The sequence below is a fragment of the Dunckerocampus dactyliophorus genome, chromosome 5 (genome assembly GCF_027744805.1).
Source record: "Dunckerocampus dactyliophorus isolate RoL2022-P2 chromosome 5, RoL_Ddac_1.1, whole genome shotgun sequence".
NCBI classification, from domain to species: domain Eukaryota; kingdom Metazoa; phylum Chordata; class Actinopteri; order Syngnathiformes; family Syngnathidae; genus Dunckerocampus; species Dunckerocampus dactyliophorus.
The window spans coordinates 14,865,899-14,883,929 of record NC_072823.1 but is presented as its reverse complement, the minus strand read 5'-3'; the positions used below and the strand labels follow the sequence as shown (position 1 = coordinate 14,883,929).

At 40.9% G+C, this 18,031-nt stretch overlaps 3 protein-coding genes and 3 non-coding genes across 12 annotated transcripts in view; 1 reads left to right on the top strand and 5 right to left on the bottom strand.

Moving 5' to 3' along the window:
- megf11 (multiple EGF-like-domains 11) overlaps window positions 1-186 on the bottom strand; it is a 130,546-nt gene extending 130,360 nt beyond the window's left edge. For all 7 annotated transcript variants that reach the window (XM_054776593.1, XM_054776595.1, XM_054776598.1 and 4 more), the window contains exon 1: window positions 92-186. The gene's annotated coding sequence lies outside the window, so the exon portion shown is untranslated. The remainder of the gene's footprint in view (window positions 1-91) is intronic.
- Window positions 187-1,387: 1,201 nt separating this feature from the next.
- map2k1 (mitogen-activated protein kinase kinase 1) lies at window positions 1,388-12,590 on the top strand. Its single transcript, XM_054775796.1, has 11 exons — window positions 1,388-1,616; window positions 6,782-6,992; window positions 7,066-7,212; window positions 7,290-7,367; window positions 9,384-9,435; window positions 10,099-10,223; window positions 10,603-10,807; window positions 10,877-10,941; window positions 11,033-11,091; window positions 11,161-11,206; window positions 11,277-12,590. The coding sequence occupies exons 1-11, from the start codon at window positions 1,534-1,536 to the stop codon at window positions 11,388-11,390; spliced, it is 1,185 nt and encodes a 394-aa protein (XP_054631771.1). The 5' UTR covers window positions 1,388-1,533; the 3' UTR covers window positions 11,391-12,590.
- Window positions 12,591-13,113: 523 nt separating this feature from the next.
- Window positions 13,114-17,911, bottom strand: rpl4 (ribosomal protein L4). Its single transcript, XM_054775797.1, has 10 exons — window positions 17,769-17,911; window positions 16,006-16,177; window positions 15,178-15,284; window positions 14,816-14,954; window positions 14,465-14,589; window positions 14,113-14,242; window positions 13,866-14,022; window positions 13,596-13,679; window positions 13,308-13,428; window positions 13,114-13,236 (listed from the first exon to the last, which is right to left on the bottom strand). Exons 1-10 carry the CDS (start codon window positions 17,769-17,771, stop codon window positions 13,165-13,167), a joined length of 1,110 nt encoding a protein of 369 aa, XP_054631772.1. The 5' UTR covers window positions 17,772-17,911; the 3' UTR covers window positions 13,114-13,164.
- On the bottom strand, window positions 13,747-13,818 carry LOC129182035 (small nucleolar RNA SNORD18). Its single transcript, XR_008570563.1, has one exon. It is a non-coding gene; the product is annotated as a small nucleolar RNA SNORD18 (small nucleolar RNA).
- Window positions 14,655-14,754, bottom strand: LOC129182036 (small nucleolar RNA SNORD16). Its single transcript, XR_008570564.1, has one exon. It is a non-coding gene; the product is annotated as a small nucleolar RNA SNORD16 (small nucleolar RNA).
- On the bottom strand, window positions 15,016-15,114 carry LOC129182037 (small nucleolar RNA SNORD16). Its single transcript, XR_008570565.1, has one exon. It is a non-coding gene; the product is annotated as a small nucleolar RNA SNORD16 (small nucleolar RNA).
- Window positions 17,912-18,031: the final 120 nt, after the last annotated feature.

Here is an 18,031-nt window from a genome sequence, read left to right as displayed (position 1 = left end):
GTCATTTACAACTACTTAGATGAAAAGATGCTTACAGATTTAAAGTATCTATTTTTTAAACTATTTTTATTATTTATAAGCATATACCTACCCGTGAAATGTAAGTCCTTTCTTGCGATTTTCACGAGTATCACGATTTGTGCAATTAATAGCAGCACCTCTTAGTTGTTCGGCTTTCTTGTTTTGGGTGAAACAACATGGCGACTTCTATACTTCCGGTGGCTTCAGGCCTCCAATGAGCAGCAAGCGATTGGGGCCATTCCAGTTATAGAGTTCAGTGAGTGTGACGGTAATCTATTATCATTTCTCAATAATGGAACACTACTGACGCCTAGTGGCCAGAATACTACATACACCTTTGTCTTTCAATATTTTTCAAAATTAATATGCCATAGTCAACCATTTAATTTTTTTAAAAAGGCGATAGGAAGAGGGCGCGATAATCAAACCGCGATATTGCGAGGGGCGACTTATAGTATATTTTAAAAATAAGTAATTATTAAACCCCATGAGGAATTATATTGCGACAATATATACTGTATATATATAATTTTTTGTAAATATAAGTTACATATTAAATATTATATTTACCTATAAATGCAATTTTATAAAGTTAAATAAGATGAGTTCTTTCTGTCTCGTAAAAACAACAATATGGTACAACAACAAAACAATATTTTTACAATACTAATTAATAATTACAGCTGGTCAGGGAACGCCTTAGTGTCCTCCGGTGGAGCTGTAGAGGTGGCCGGGCCGGGGACCAATAAGTCTGGACTTCCCTGCTGAGACTGCTGCCCCCCCAACCTGGACCCAGATAAGCAGGAAAAATGGATGGATAAAAAAAAATTATACCTAATTATGAAACTAATAAAAATAGGGATTCATGACAATACTATAGAATAAATAATAATATAATAGCTTTTATGCAAATATTACTAATAATAATTTAATTATCCTGATTATTACTTAGCTAATTTGGAACTAACATTTCCTCTGGAAGTATTACAATTAGTACAATAACAATATTTAATATTTATTATGGTTCTCTTAACTAAATATTAGAAGCAGCTCTATTTACAATACAGTTCCAGTGTCATTCAAAAGCGAACATTATTAAGAGTATAATCTCATAGAATGGTTGATCTGATCTAATTTGATTGCGCATGTGTACCTAACGTTGTGGCATTTTGTTTGTTGCGTGTTGCATTTTTATATTCGTGCATTCAGTTTTAGCACGCTCCACCCCAAGCACTCACACTGTATGTTAGCGTTGCGGAACATCTCTTCGCCAACAGAGGGCGCGCTAAGCCACGCACGGAAGACGAGCGTAAATATTTTTGTGACGTCTCATCTTCCGGATGATTCATCTCCACCCATTAAAGAATAAACTCAGTTCCGCTGCCTCTCCAGCAGCTCTTGACAACGCACACAGTCTTCTCCTTAAACACATTCTCACCACTTCATCCCCAAAACCGGTCATTATCATTAATTATTCCGGACCTTTGCAGTTATTAGGCTACTGTGTGCGACATGCAGAAGAGAAGGAAGCCGGAGCCGATCCAACTCAACCCGATCCCCGATGGGAACATCATCAACGGCACTGGAGCCACAGAGTGAGTGACATTCGTGGACTGCACATCATACAGTATGTACACCCTTGGGGTTGCTTTGTACACAAACGGTAGTAGCAGCAATCCTCCTCCAATAATTATGTTTGCATCATATTATGATTTCATATAATCTTCTGTATTGTGTTCGGGGGTGTCCCCCCCACTATGATTACAAAGATATGCAACCTTGTTGTTATGTGTGTTGAAGAAGTTGTGTGTGTATATGTGTAGCTTCCTCTCACCACAAAAAAGAAACACAGTAATGGAGATGCTGAGTAGTTGTGACACTGTGCTCTAGTTATCACTACCCGACCAAGCAACATGCTGGATGACAATTACATAATCATGTCTCATCTCTCCGGCTGCCTGCTTTCGCGAGGTGGCAAAGAGGCGGAATATCTAATGTTGTTGTGTGTTAGCATTGTGTCAACATCTCAAGATAATGTATACAAACTGGATTATTTTGTAAATGCGTGAAGGGGTACGGCCGTAACATGTGTACATTCACACCATCTAATGAGCTCTGCGACAAGAGCTGCATCAGATATTTCGCCTTTAAAAATATGACGGAAAATATAACTTTGTATGTGCGCACTTTTTATTCCCATCCGCACCAAAATCTCATGAATTCCTTTTGTGCACAGGCTATCTACCTACAAAGTGTCATGGAAATATGATTATTATTATTTAATAAGGTATTCGCTACGCCATCTAGTATATATTTATCTATTCATTACGCCATGTTAATGTCAGTTTTACTCTTGTACTTATTCTTTGATTAGGATTTAGGTTATTGTTCATCACGCTGTGCATCGTGTACAATGCTTCAGTCAGTATTCACTTCCTATTTATTTATCCAGTATTTACTACTGAATAACATATCTACTAACTCTTAACTTTTAACTCATTTTTTGTCATCTTTTTACAAGAAAATGGTACGTTTTAAATACAGGAAGTGAACAAACTATTGGTAATTGTAATTAATTAGTAATTAGTAATTAATTCTTCGCACTCCTTTTCGGACATATTGAATTGTGCGAGTGTAAACACGTGATGTACTGAGTGTAACAATAACTGGATCCTTACGTCACTATTACCAGCCAGCGCGTAATACGGGGGTCATGACCCCCGCAAAAATCTGATCCAGCCGATATAACCCCCCCGAATACTAATAATAACGGCATCATTCAGATTCAATTAAAAAATATATATACATGATCTTGCATTAATATCTGGTTGATTTTCTTTATTGATATCATTTGCCAGCAAAACAGTAGCATGTTTAGTCATCCGGTAATGTAACCCCCCCTCCCCCGAATACTTGGTATTACCCAACCCGCTTTCTGTTTCTCTATCTAATGTTCACTACTGCTGTATGTTTGGCATGGATGGAGACAGCAGAACCGCGGAAGAATGAAAAGAGCACTAAAAGGCGGACAGACAACAATTTTTCATTGTTGCTCGACACCTAAGCCTAATTTAGAGAAAAAGAACAAATCCTGGCCAAAAAGGGGTAAATTAGGTGTTCTGGTTAGGTGATGATTTGTGACTGGTGTTGGCAAGCTAGCTGTTTGATTGCCAGTGTCCTGTGAGGTGAGGCCAGAGGGTGTCAGGGATGTACTGTGAGGACCAATGTCAGTTTTGCTGACTTTGCTCCAATACACAGTGTTGGGTAGCGGCGTTACAAGTTTAACTACATTTCTCGTTTGGGTGATCGCACCGTTGCTGTTTTCCACATCAATTATCTTGTCAGTAGTGAAGGTGTTTTACTGATCAAATAACGTGATAGCCCACACAGAAGCTCCATTTAACCGGGCATTTCTACATTTTAAATGCAGCAGAGTTTCTGCTGCAGGCGGAGGGGTAACCATGGTGATGACAGACGCTCCTTCAAGTGACATGACGTACCAGTCCTGACTCCGGCTGGGGAGCGCGCAGCGGGTGACGGTGACAGAGAAGGGGAGAGAAGTGCAGAGCGACTTCACGTCGTGAATCATGACAAGCGTTGGGAAATACCTGAATGCATTTCCTTAAATTCTGCGTTGACGTCACTTGTCATTTTTAATCGGCCTGTTACCATTTGAACATCAACTAAGCTTTGTTTTTTATAAGGTTCAAGAATGTGATTGCCGAACAGGTTACCAAAGAGAAGGAAATGACCAAGGAGGCACAGCCTAATCACAGTAAAAGTATCACAGTCTATTTCTAAAACAGGCACGCCAATGCTAACATGGTAACCGTAGCATGCTAACACTTAACATGATAGCACAAAGTGTTTCTATGAGTTCTACTTATAAAAACAGCTAAAAATGCTACTATGGTAGCATTAGCATGCTAATATGCTCACAATAGGATTCAACACCTAGCATGGTAGCGCCAAGAGTCTGTTAATACTCACAAAAATGGCAGAAACGGCTACTCTGCTCATGTGAGCATGCTAGCAATGCTGACATGCTAACTACTAGCATGCCAACACATAGCATGATAGTGCAGTGTACCAGGAACGCTAAATGTCCTGAATGAGTTGTGCTTCTAGACTTTGAAATGGTTTAAATCGTCATTATAAATTCATGAGCTATCCAAAAAATAGGTGAAAGATATATTACATTGGGGATATAATCTGGCCCAGAGGGGTATATTCTGGCCCAGGCTCTTTTATACCCGGGTATATATTGGTCACCTGCACTTGCAATGGCCAATCCACTCCAGAATATGATGACATCTCCTTTTTTATTGCTCTGTGTGTATGCCCAGTAATAACAACATTCTAACTATGCACCCCTAAGACTGCTCATCCACTTCTTATACACATTACTGGCCACTGCTGACCCACTGCAGATTGTACGAGACGAGACCGGTTGCAACACCACCATGCAGACATGTCCACAGTGTACCGTGGTGAAGTTAGTTTCTTGTTGCATGTTGGGTATTCGGCTCGGTAGCTACAGCAGTATTTCCCGCTCACTGTGCCCGGATTTCTGTGTCATGGTGAGGGCTGCTCAATTTTGGCGGAATCACAATCACAAATCACAAACACGAGTAAACATGTTGAAACGGTGGCGAAAAACCTTAGAGACTCCTCTGTTACGGAGCTTGAATGGAAGCTAGCGGGGTTAGCTTAGTTTAGCAGAGCGTGCTAGTACAGCTGTGTGTGAATGGAAGCTAGCGGGGTTAGCTTGTTTACCGCTTCAATGTAAGGGCCATTTTACAATGTCCACTGACCATGTGCAGGTTCTTAGTGAAAAAAGAGGAGAGGCACGTTTATCAACCGTCAATTGCCATTCTCAACACACACAGCACACTTCCGGCCTTCAAAATAAGAGCTCTCTTTGTCACATTTGTCTAATTGTGTAAACACAATAAGGGTGTCATAAAAATATCTTACAATAATAAAGTGCTTTGAATTACATCTGTGACCACATCTTCCTTAATCACGGCCATTACAGTTTGTTGAAGATTTTGTAGCAATATTTGCTGAGGCTGACATCCCATTAGAAAAGCTAGCTAAGCTACATCCATTTCTGAAGTACTGGGCAAAATGGGCCAATGATGTATTGCATCAATAAATGTGAGGATTTTTGCATTTATTTAATGGACATTTTATTCACTAATCCAAATAGCACACACTCTATGCTAGTAAAATAAGTGGAAAACCGAGGGAAAGGCTTCTTGAGACGTCATCTGTACTTCTGTGAAGAAGGTGTCGGACATTTCGTTCCTCATCCGAAGAGCTTCGTCAGCGAACTAACAAGTGCTGGTAGCCAAGGCCTTAAATACAGTAAGAGTGGGCGGAATTGGTGTGCCAACACCCTCCTTCTATTGGTTCCGTAAGGAGCCTTTCCCTCGATGGACAACTCCTGTACGACTGAGAGCCTACACAGACGAATAAGTGGAAAAGGTAAAAAAAAAAAAAAAAATTCTAAAAAATTAAAAGAAAAAACGGAATTTGGAAAAAAAACCAAACAAACAGATTCCACAGGGTCCTAAGAGAGTTTGTTAAAAGACACCTAGCCAAACAATGTTGTTGGTCCGTCCATCCATCCATTTTCTATTCCACTTACCCTCATTAGGGTGGCGGGGGCATGCTGGAGTCTATCCCAGCTGACTTCGGGCGACAGGCAGGGTACACCAGCCAATCGCAGATGTTGGTCATGCTGTGTCATAAAAAAGTAAATTCAGCAACACTTCCGTTGCATGATTTTTAATGCTTTGAAGAGCTATTTTCATAACCATATTCAATTCCACAAATTCATGTTTGTAACAAAAGCTTATTATTATAAAAATTTTAAAAAAGGATTGGTACCAGATCAGATCAGAAGCCATAATAAGTGCATTAGGACATCCCTAGAAGATACACAACCTTTCACCAGAACATTGTGTAACTCGTGTACCTGAAGTATATTTTGTGATGCAAGAGAAGAATCGGCATTCAAATATTCCAAATGAAAAGCAGAGGGGACTAGAATCACGGCTGCACAAATACTGCATCTCTTTCATTCGACTCTACCAGATGTCCTTGGACATTGTGTGGATGGAGTTCAAGAGGCCTGCATCGTGCACACTTCCCTCTTCTACTGCTCTTTGTCCCTCCCACATATTGTGTGAAGAGCGCATTTCAGGCAGCATCTCCAGTGTCCTCCTCCACCTTCAGCTTTTGTCCACAGAACGCTCACGCCCGCCCACGGGCCAACTTAAAACTCAGCAAGCTGTCTCCATAGTTATGATGCAAAGCTGCTGTGGTCACAAAAAAAAAAGAAGAATACAATTAAAGAGAACACTTTTACAAAGATAATCGGCGGAACCACTGCAAACTACAAACATTATTATTAATAAACAAATCAGAGTACTCACAAGCTATTTACTATTACAGCCTACTGGCTTCTCAAGGTAATTGGTTGCCATGACAGCACAAGGAGCACCAGTAGCTGCTTTTCAGGAAGAAAACACATTAAGATTGATAGAGAACATTAAAACAAAGCCTGTGACCGTTACTTGCTTTCTGTCTATTTGGTTGCTTGTCATTGCTCCCCAAAGGCTACTAAAGCAGCAGAAAGAGCCTGTCTTGAGATCATTACGACTCCACTGAATTCCTTCCTGTTGCAATATTTTAAAATAACACCTGCAAACGTCACACAAACTGTGACATCAGTTTGTGTATTTTCTTCAAGAACAAACTTGGAGGCCCTGCAGAAGAAGCTGGAAGAGCTGGAGTTGGACGAGCAGCAGCGCAAGCGCCTGGAAGCTTTCCTCACACAGAAACAGAAAGTGGGAGAGCTGAAGGACGACGACTTTGAGAAAATATGTGAGCTTGGCGCAGGCAACGGAGGAGTCGTCTTCAAGGTGTCTCACAGACCTTCTGGTCTGATCATGGCCAGGAAGGTAAAAGAGTCTCTTGCAGGCCACTTACATACATAAGGATGTTACAGTGGTTGTCTTGTCTTTTGCGTTCCAGCTCATCCACTTGGAAATCAAACCTGCCATCAGGAACCAGATCATTAGGGAGCTTCAGGTGCTGCACGAATGCAACTCTCCATACATTGTGGGCTTCTATGGAGCTTTCTACAGCGATGGAGAAATTAGCATCTGCATGGAGCACATGGTACACATTAATGTTTGGACGTTTAAATTATTTTTTTAATGCGGTGTTAAGTTTTTGCCCTTCCTTTCGGCGTTTAGGATGGCGGCTCTTTGGATCAGTCACTTAAAAAGGCTGGAAGGATCCCAGAGCAAATCCTCGGCAAAATCAGCATTGCAGTACGTATTGTACCGCACAGGAGCTTCTTGCAGGGATTTACTCACGCAAGCATTAATTAACACCTCTAGGGATTGATGTGGTTTCTCTATTCTGGTTCAGACTGGAAGAATCATGGGCTAAGAGCAAATAAACCAGAAAAATAGAAATACACGACCACGTTGTATCCCCCTGGACTGGGTAAAAACAACCCAGTGTTGTCGCTCTATCGAGTGGGAATTTATTTAACCCTTTAGTGCAGTTATGTTTAAGGTCTGGCCCGGGACACATTTTCCTGACCCTATTCTAAAAAGAGAATTAAACAGCCTTCATCAGAACAGTATTATACAGGAGGAATGGGGCCACAGTAAAAAGAATAAAAATGCCATGAAAAAGTTGAAATGTTTACTGTTAAAAGATATCACGTGCACAACTAATTGCTTTGTTGACTATAACAAAGCTGAGATACATTTGGTTGTTTTTCTAACATGTTTACTCAGCATAAAGTACTAATCATTCCATTTTTTGGTGTATGGCCCCTTGCATTAATGCTTTGAGAAATACATTTGACATATTTCCAAAAAATGAAGTAGGAGAGATGCTGAAATTTCAATACTTGTTATATAGTGTTCCCTCGTGTACTGCAGGGGATATGTTCCCAAAATAACCCGCAATAAGCGAAATCTGCAAAGGAGCCAACTATATACTGTATATATATATTTTTTTACAATAATATATGTTTTAAGGCTGTAAGACCCCTCACCATACACTTTATACACTTTTCTCACACAGGCATTAACATTTTGTCACATTTCTCTCGTTTAAAACACTCAAAGTTCACATTTCATGATCCTCCTAATAGGTTGGAAACAAAGAAATTATTGACTCACATATTTCACTCCTGTCTCGTCATCCTGGCTCCGTTCAGCTGTTTTTGTATCATTGTTAAAACATATTGCTCCTGTTGTTGTATTGTCCTCACACGGTTAGCTTCTTCTGTTTCTTTTATTGTTCACAGAATTGGCGGTTAGCAAGCAGCTCACACGGTTAGCTAGTTTGGTAGCCATGACCGCAGGAGACGGCACGAAGACTGATTGACAACGGTCGACAGCCAATCAGGATACAGAAGATAATGGGCGGTGCAGACAGAAGAGAAAGAATAGAGTCACTACGCAATACGTACCCAGAACGCAATCGGTGCCTTGCATGCATGAGGACTACATCACTTCCTCCTTCAGCAAATTTTTGCAACAGCACTTTTGCGATGTTACGTGCTGTGGTAGTTATTTTTTTAAATGTATGAACATAAAGTGTCAATAACCATACTTCATATATGTAATATGTTGGGAGGTTATTTTATCAGTGACTCTTGTTAAAATACTTCGCTAGCATGCGGATGTTTCTATCATCTTATGACATCCACCAAGACCGAGCTACGTAAAAACCTACGCAATGCACGTAGCGCAGACGTAAACGTCGTATGTCCATGATCACTTTAACCGGATAAGTAGAATAAAACACATAAAATGAAGTGATATTTCAATGTAAACAACCATAAGCAGAGTGCAATAATGGATTCATTTAGTGGATTCAGATTGTTGTTTGCTCTTGGAGAAATACTATCGATCCAAACATATTTTCCTAGCAAATGCTTTTGTCTGTATTTTTTCAGTGGCGAAAAAAAACTTATGGAACAAAGAAATGCCTGCTTATAAATTGTCCACATTGACAGACACTGCCATCTCCTGCTAAAGCACAGAACTACGACACTCAACTTCCCACAAAGCAGTTCTTCTTAAAAGCCCAGGCTCGACCTGCAACATGTAAAAGATAAAAAAATAAAATTGCACAAAAAACCCCCCGCCAAACAAGTCCACAAAAGGTGAGCCGTGATAGAGCGACGGAACACTGTATGTACACACACATAAACCTGATGTATCCCCAATGGTATACGATTAACACTATAAAATGAGAAATGCACCCAGAAACAAACTGCTCAAGCTTGTTGACATGTTTTTTCAATTATCTATTTTTTGCAGGTGATTAAAGGTCTTTCCTACCTGAGGGAGAAACACAAGATCATGCACAGAGGTCAGTCAGTACTTACTTGACTAAATGAGTGCATCTACACCAGGGGTCACCAACGTGGTGCCCGCGGGCACCAGGTAGCCCCCCACGACCACATGAGGTGCCCGCAAGCCTGCTTTTCATTCAGATTTTCAGTTAATAATGAAAGAACAGTAGAAAGAAATGCATTCTGAAATACAAAATGTGAGTTGTGGACACCAGCATTTTGTTCATGTTCTGGTAAAACAAGCATATTCGCTTTGTTTGGGTTTAAAATAAGCTCTGAAAATAAATGTTACAAAAATGAGTAGCTCTTGGCAATTTTCATTTTGTAAAAGTAGCTCTCACAAGGAAAAACGTTGGTGACCCCTGATCTACACAGATACTATGGTGCTTGAGCTTAGCTCTGGGGCTTTCAAAGTGTGGGACAGCAAGCCGTCCCTCAGAGAATATAACCCAGTTGGAGTCACCCCAAGTGACCAAAAACTAGATAAGTGACATTGCCGTAGACATGAGCGAAGTTAGCTCTGCAGGTTTGAAGAACATTTTCTCACAAGCTGCTGCGCCTCAAGTCTTGTGGAGCCTGCTAGAGAAGGGCTGCATCACACTTTTAAAACCCCTTGTTTAGAAGAGTCATATACGTGCTCTTCCCAACGCCACCCTGCTCACAGTCGCTCCCTCTTTCAGATGTCAAGCCTTCAAATGTCCTGGTCAATTCCCGTGGGGAGATCAAGCTGTGTGACTTTGGAGTTAGTGGACAGCTCATAGACTCCATGGCCAACTCCTTTGTGGGCACGCGCTCCTATATGTCCGTATGTCCTCTATGTCTCATATGAACACGCTACATTGCTCCCAATGCAAATATTTGGACCAGGGTGCTGCCAGGTATTCTGGGGCCCATGTGGAAAAAAATATATATTTCAAGCAGGGGCCCCTTGGAATTGGTGCAACGCTTTTCCCCCTATACAGCATCCCTGGTTGTGACTCAATGTAATTCACTGTATAAGATGCAGTTAACTAGTTTGAATTAATCTGACTAAAGTTTAAGGGTTGACATTCATATTCAAACGACTTTTGCTATGTGGTGCATTTTAATTACATTTTCTGCATCAAACAGGTCCTTACATTGTGTATTGTATGTGCATTTTTCTGATCAAGTGTGTGACATGACAGTTGTGTTCCACCTCGCAGCCAGAGCGTTTGCAGGGAACACACTACTCTGTTCAGTCAGACATTTGGAGTATGGGACTGTCCCTGGTTGAAATGGCCATTGGACGTTTCCCTATTCCTCCACCTGACCCGAAGGAGCTGGAACTGATTTTTGGTACTGCAGTTAAAGGCGGAAACTCGGCAGAGTCCACACCAAAGGCTTGGCATCCTGGCCGGCCCAGCAGCTGTAAGTCTTAAGACCCAAGCCTTTATATACACGCCCCATTATGCTCATCACAAAATTTTAACGTTTCAGCTTATGGATCAGACACCAGGCCTCCAATGGCCATCTTTGAATTACTGGACTACATTGTCAATGAGGTGAGGATGCACGCATTTTTCTTAAGAGATCAGGACACCAATATTGTATCAGCTTTCATAAAATAGGCTTGTTTATTTGCTCTGTCCACAGTCTCCACCTAAGCTGCCTGGACTATTTAGTTCTGAATTCCAGGACTTTGTCAATAAATGGTAATTTATTCACATCATTAACCTTGTTAAAGAAACTGCCACTTAACCTGTGCTTTATTCATATTTCAGTTTGATAAAGAACCCCGCTGAAAGAGCAGACCTTAAACAGTTAATGGTTGGTGCATACATTTAATCATAACTTCATTGATACCTTGTCTTCACCTCCATCTCTTTCCTCTTACCAGATGCATCCTTTCATTAGACAGTCGGAGGCAGAGCAAGTTGATTTTGCTGGCTGGTTGTGCAGCACCATTGGACTCAACCAGCCTGGGACACCAACTCATAGCTCAGCACTGTGAATGTGCTACAATGAAGCCTATGTCCTTAAATGTGTTGTGTACAATTTTTATCAAGTGTTGGGGCAAAAGTGCAATCAATTGTTATATTCTTAAAAAAAAAACCTAAACTACATGCCAAGTGAAAAAAAATGTACTGAATAATTCAGGTTGTATTGCAAAGCAGATCTAAACAGCCATTTTTTCCCTAATGAATGAAAACCATTAAATGTGCTTTAACCCCAAAATACAAGACTGAAAGTTGTTAGGTCAAAAAAAAACAAAAAACATTTGACCATGTCATTTGTCTGATTCCAAAAGATCCTATCAGTTGAATTTAATGCCTTCCTTTTAGTAGTTGCTCCTTTTCAGGCTTCCCAAAGTTGACGGCTGTTGGTCTTGCTGATCAGGCTGGAAAAAGATAATAGCACTTAGTGAATGACATTCTACATCACTGCAACTTCAATGCTAGATTTGCTCAGGAATGCCATACAATCAGGATTCAGAAACACGGACGCAAGTAGAGTATCATCACTGCAAAACTAAAACCATGCTACAAAAATTAATAGCACTTACTTGGTTGAGGCAAGTCTATGGATCTCCTCACTCTTCAGAATTCTCCCCAGGTTGGTCATCTTGTGCACAGACGAGTGAAATGAGACAAATTAGTTAAACTGCTCAAACTTTTACAACCTCAATGAATAGTACTCAAGAGTTTGAGTTTTGTTCTACAGTTAATGGTTGGTGCATACAATTAATCATAACTTCAATGGATACCTTCTGTCTTCACCGCTACCTCCTTTCTCTTCCCAAATGCATCCTTTCATTAGGCAGAGCAAGTTGATTTTGCTGGCTGGTTGTGCGGCACCATTGGACTCAACCAGCCTGGGACACCCACGGCTGTTGGTCTTGCTGATCTGGCTGGAAGAAGATAATAGCACTTTAGTGAATGACATTCTACATCATTGCAACTTCAATGCTAGATTTGCTCAGGAATGCCATACAATCAGGATTCAGAAACACGGACGCAAGTGGAGTATCATCACTGCAAAACTAAAACCATGCTAGAAAAATTAATAGCACTTACTTGGTTGAAGCAAGTCTATGATCTCCTCACTCTTCAGAATTCTCCCCAGGGTGGTCATCTTGTGCAGACCGGCTGAAATGAGAAATTGTTAAACTGCTCAGACTTTACATGAATAAATATTGTAGTGTTCAAAAGACTCACAACTTCATTCTTATCACAGGTGTCAGAAACAGACTGAAATAAGGAAAGTCTTCACAATGGGAGTTTTAACTCATGCTACAGTGACTAGTGGTAAAATAAAAAATTTTTAAAAAGGGCAGCCTCAAGGAAAACTGGTAGGCATGACTAAGGGCCAGCCTAGTGAGATCAGCTGGTTCATGTTCTGCAGAGTGATGCCTGCATTGGGCATCCAAAAGAACATTCAACATGGCAGTACTTTATGCAAGGTTTAAGTTTACCTTTGAACCTTGAATTCTTCAAAAATCTTTTGAGACTGATGCATAAAGGGTCAACTTAAGACTGACACTAGATACTGGGGCCTTAAGATCTGAGTTGGGTACAATGTTACCAGTTGTCGAGAAACATTTTTAGCACAAACCTCAAACCCAGTGTAATTGTGCAGTGAGTTTGGTAATACTACATTACCTGTGTTCAAGCTCAATGGCAGAAGTTCAACTTCAGAAAACAAGGACAATTACAATGACAGGTCTGACTCTAGACTTGAAACCAATCATTTATTTTCTTAGTGAACTCTGGTCAACAAGTATAAATTTAAGCCTTGATTTTCTTAGGTGCTCCCTTCTTTCCAGGCTTCCTCTTAGGTTTCAGCATCTTAGCCTTGATCTGTAGGGAGCAAACAATTTCAGTTGATGGCACAATGTACTAAGCAACAAGAGTGGTTGCCAGTTTCTTACCGAGGGGTCATGCTTGAGAATGGCATGACGTCTTGCCGTCTTGGCATAGGGGTTCAGTTTGAACATAACCCTCATGTTCTTCAGAGGATTCTTCTTCAGTACCCTGCGGTGGATCTTCTTGCTACAAGCGGAAGATAACACACTTAACATCTTCCACTAGAGCTATTTCAAGATGAATATAATTGTTGTGTTGCTCAGGACTTCCATTTTGATCAGGGTTCAAAAACACGGACCAGAAGTAGCGTATCAGTCATAAAAAAAAAAAAAAAAGCAAAGCTCAGTACTTACTTGGGTGCACGAAGTGCTTTCTGGATTTCCTCACTCTTCAGAATTCTGCTCAGGTCTGTGTTGGTCATCTTGTGCATTGGCAGACTGGAACACGAAGACTATGAATTATTGTTCAGCCTTTACAATAATATGTTACAGTGTGATGCTCCACCAACTCAGAACTTCATTCATATCACAGGTTTCAAAAACACGGACCATGAAGTAGGAAAGCTCATCATACCAATGTGCTACTTCTGCTAGCAGGCTGATGGTCTTCCAAAGAAAACTTACTTGTAGTCAACCTTAAGGGAGGCAGGTTTACGCCAGGTGCCATACAGTTCATCAAGCTTGCGGAAAGCACTCTCCGTCCAGATGCAGAAGCGTCCAACGTGACCACCAGGGGCCAGTCTCAGAAGGTTCAGCTTGTTCACATTCTGCAGAGTTATGCCTGCAAAATGACACAATTGTATACAACATCAGATCACATAAGACAAAAGATTCAGTACACTATGCTTTCAAGCTCAAAATTGAAAATTACCAGGTATATTTCTGAAAGCCTTTGTGACGCCAGCATCTTGGTTGTAGATGATGCAAGGGCCTCTGCGCTGAATGCGTCGACGATTCCTCATTTTACCCTTTCCGGCACGCATGCGCTGAGAGGCGTAGACCTAAATTGGATAATTCGATTGCTTAATGATGCACAGTATGTATATTTAGCATACAAAGTTCTCCACCCAATTTTTATTTTATTTATTTATTTATTTATTTATTTATTTATTTTTTACATGCTACACTCGCTGGTTTATGTTGCTTGTCCATGGTTTCAGTCAAGTGAGAACAGTAAAATACATGTGGTTACAAATTTTAGGCATGTCAGGAACCGATTTTACCTTCTTTATGTCATTCCAGGCTTTAAGCTTCTTCAGCAGGAGCACAGCCTCCTTGGTCTTTTTGTAACCCTCAACTTTGTCTTCAACCACAAGAGGGACCTCAGGGATTTCCTCAACACGGTGTCCTGTAGAGGACATTATGTCAACACCCTGACAACCCAGATGACACAATAACGGCCTTACTTGAACCTGCTCAGAACTTAACACACATCAACACCCTGTGACAGCTTGGCGACAGCAGGCAACTGTCACTGTTCACAGGGTCAGACGCAAATTACACCATCATGGCAAGATAAATGCAATCAACTATCGCTAATTTTAGAAATTATTTGACTACAAAGCCGAGCTCACCCTTGGACATGACAAGTGCAGGGATGGCAGAAGCAGCCAGAGCTGAGCAGATGGCATAGCGCTTCTGAGGAGTGTTGATCCTGCGGTGCCAACGGCGCCAGGTCTTGGTGGGGGCAAACATGCGTCCTCCACGACACATCTTGTAGCAAAGTTAAGGCAATTTTGCAACCACTGGCAATATATATAAAAAAATGCATACATGCTCAGATACGATGTTCGTCAGTCAACTGTGCCGGTATTTGACAGTAGGCATCCTGTCACTGGACGCAGTGTCAGACGCAAATTACACCATCAGTGCACATCTGATCATTAACTCCAGTTGGCATGAGCTCAAGGTAAATACTGTAATTTTAAAAAGATACATTTCCAAAAGCACCCTGGCCGGAACGGTGAGTACCCCCACCCCTCACACGGGGGATACGGGCCACAGCTCTTCCTGTACCCCAGGACTCGGCACTGGTCTGGTGACCTAAATTAAAATGGAAGTTAAAGGGATAATTCACATTTTTGGACATGATGTTGTATAACATCCCCATCAGCAGTGTAGTCCATCAACAGTGAGTTAGCCCGCACTTGGTCCCGTGAGCCCAGTTCTGGTCGGATTTCGTTGAGAAACAGTTCCTGTCAGTTTGTGGGATTAAGAATTTGGCTTCTCAAAACAATGTGCATTGGGAAAAGTAATTTGTATGACAAAATTGCTCCCTCTTTAAAAAAACTAAAATCGCCCAGCTTTACTTTCTGACTTAATGCGTGCCATTGGCTGTCCATTGTGTACGTGATGAAAATGCATGCGAGCCTTGATTCTTCATCCGCTGTGAACACATGCGTAAACAAGTTGGTTGTGACAGATGGATCTTCATCTCACACACAATGGACAGCCGATTGCACGCATTGGTACGATGTCAAAGTAAAGCAGAGCGATTTGTGAGGTCAGATTTTTTTCGAGGTGTTATTTTGTCATGCAAATTTACTACTCTTTCGACACATATTGAGAAGCCAAGCTCAAAGTAACCGCAAATAACTAACCGGAACGTTTATCACCAAAATCCGACCAGCACTGGGCTCATGGGACCAGGTAAGGGTAAGTCACTGTTGATGAACTACACTACTGAAAAAAATCAAAAAATCCAAACTATACTTTGAAATGACTGCATACGGATTATGGTATACACCAGTTTAGTTTTACTGACCTGCCAGTTCACTGACTGCATAGGGCTGGCGACTGTTCTTGCGCATGTTGGTGTGCACAAAATTCACAACATCAGGGCGAATAGGAGCCCTGAACACGGCAGGCAGGACAACATTTTTGCCTGAAGATTCTCCTTTCTCTGAGTATACAGAGATGAGGGGTCGGGCACAGGCCTAAAGAAGAAAATTGTTAGATGTGCACATCTAGCTCCATTGTTATTCTACTGCATTAAAGGAAAACTACACTTGTATTGGAATTTTGCTCATCATCCACAATCCTTATGAGACAAACAAGTCTCTGTGCGTTTTAAAAAGACAAACATTTTTAAAAAAGTGATGGCTCAGTAATGCACGTAATGGGATACACCTAAGCTGCCTACAAAGCCCGCTTTTAAAACAATGTTTTATGGTTTTATATACATGCTATGAGCATGTAGTAACAGGTACATTTATGATAACATGTAATAGAAGCAATTTGCATATTTCAGCCATTCTAAGCATTACCGGAACTTCCTTGCTCGGCACATTGATTTCCCACAGCAACGTTGTAGAAACGAACACCTACACCTAGCGTTAACTTTTTCAAACTCAAAAACAGCAGAGCAGCGGCATCTCAAAATAGTGCCTTTGGTTGCCATGGCTTTAACAGAGTCAAGACAAAAGCTGTGATCGACCCACAGACCTTGGCAAGTACAACCGTACAACAATATAACTTTAGGCTGTGAAAATCTTAACAGAGTAGCCATTTACATTTTTTGACAATCAAAAAGTCCAGGAAAGAAAATCAAGTCATGTTTTTCATGTATGCCTCACACTGCATTGCAGCAACACTGTACTCGTCACCTCACACTAACCACAAGAAATACCTAGCTATAATTGATGACTAATGTATAAAATCCACCATCCACTCCATATGAGAAAATTAATTATTTTTTTTAACCATGATTTTGTCATGTAAAAGTTCTTATTTTATTTAATCACGGCATCCATATCGAAAATAGGACAATGCACACTGGCGTAGTAATTCCGGGCAAAAAAAAAAAACATTTTGCAGACAGACTAATGAAATTTCATCTGCAGATATTTGTGAATCCTGTATACCTTTTATCTTGTCCTGAAGCTCTGATTCACGAGTTTTAAAAGGCTTAAAGTTGGACTTTACATTCGAATGAGTCAATGTGGTCTTACACAATATAAATCCGATACAAAATTGAAGAGGAACAAGTAATCTACCTAAAACATGTATACGAATGAAAATACACCCGATATCCTACGAAAACATATTTATAAAAAGGATGTCCCCGCGGGCTCCCCAAATTGAGCGCATGTGTCAGATTTTTGCATCACTAGACTAAGGGTTTTGTAACATTGCTAGTTATAAGAGTTATTGTGGTCATCACCGAGGCCTGCTAGCCAACATATGCTTGTCTAAGTGAGTAGACCGTCTAAATGTACAGTATTCCACCTGTACACATTGCCGAAACATAAGGACATAAACTCAAATCGACAGCAGAAGCAGCAACAGTGGGTGTTATACAAGTACATATGAAGGTGTTCGCCTATCACAGACAAGCTAATAGAAAAGCAGACACACGTGTAACAGTCGGGCTAAACGCAAAATGGCTCCTCGTCTTAGTTGAGCTGACCGTGAGCCATACCGCCGAATATTTTAAATACAAACGAAAACATTCTGGCTGTTTTATTGCGTGAAAATGCTACTGCCATTACAAAACGACACACCAACGACAATCCCGCAATTTCTCACCATAATCGGTAATAAAGTTTCGGCTCGCCGGGAACCACGCTCCACTCGCTATGGCGGCCACAGAAAAAAGGAAGCGTGTCATTCACCCTCATTGCTTTATCCTTCCGCCGCAACGGACTCCACTTCCGCCCAAGAGCATTTGACAAATGCGATTTAACAGCGACAAAGTGGCAATTTAGAAATAATATATTAACGTAAAAGCAATTAGTTTAAGTTTTTACATCATTTAGGTCAAATGTGATACTTTGGCCGGGTGTCTTTTG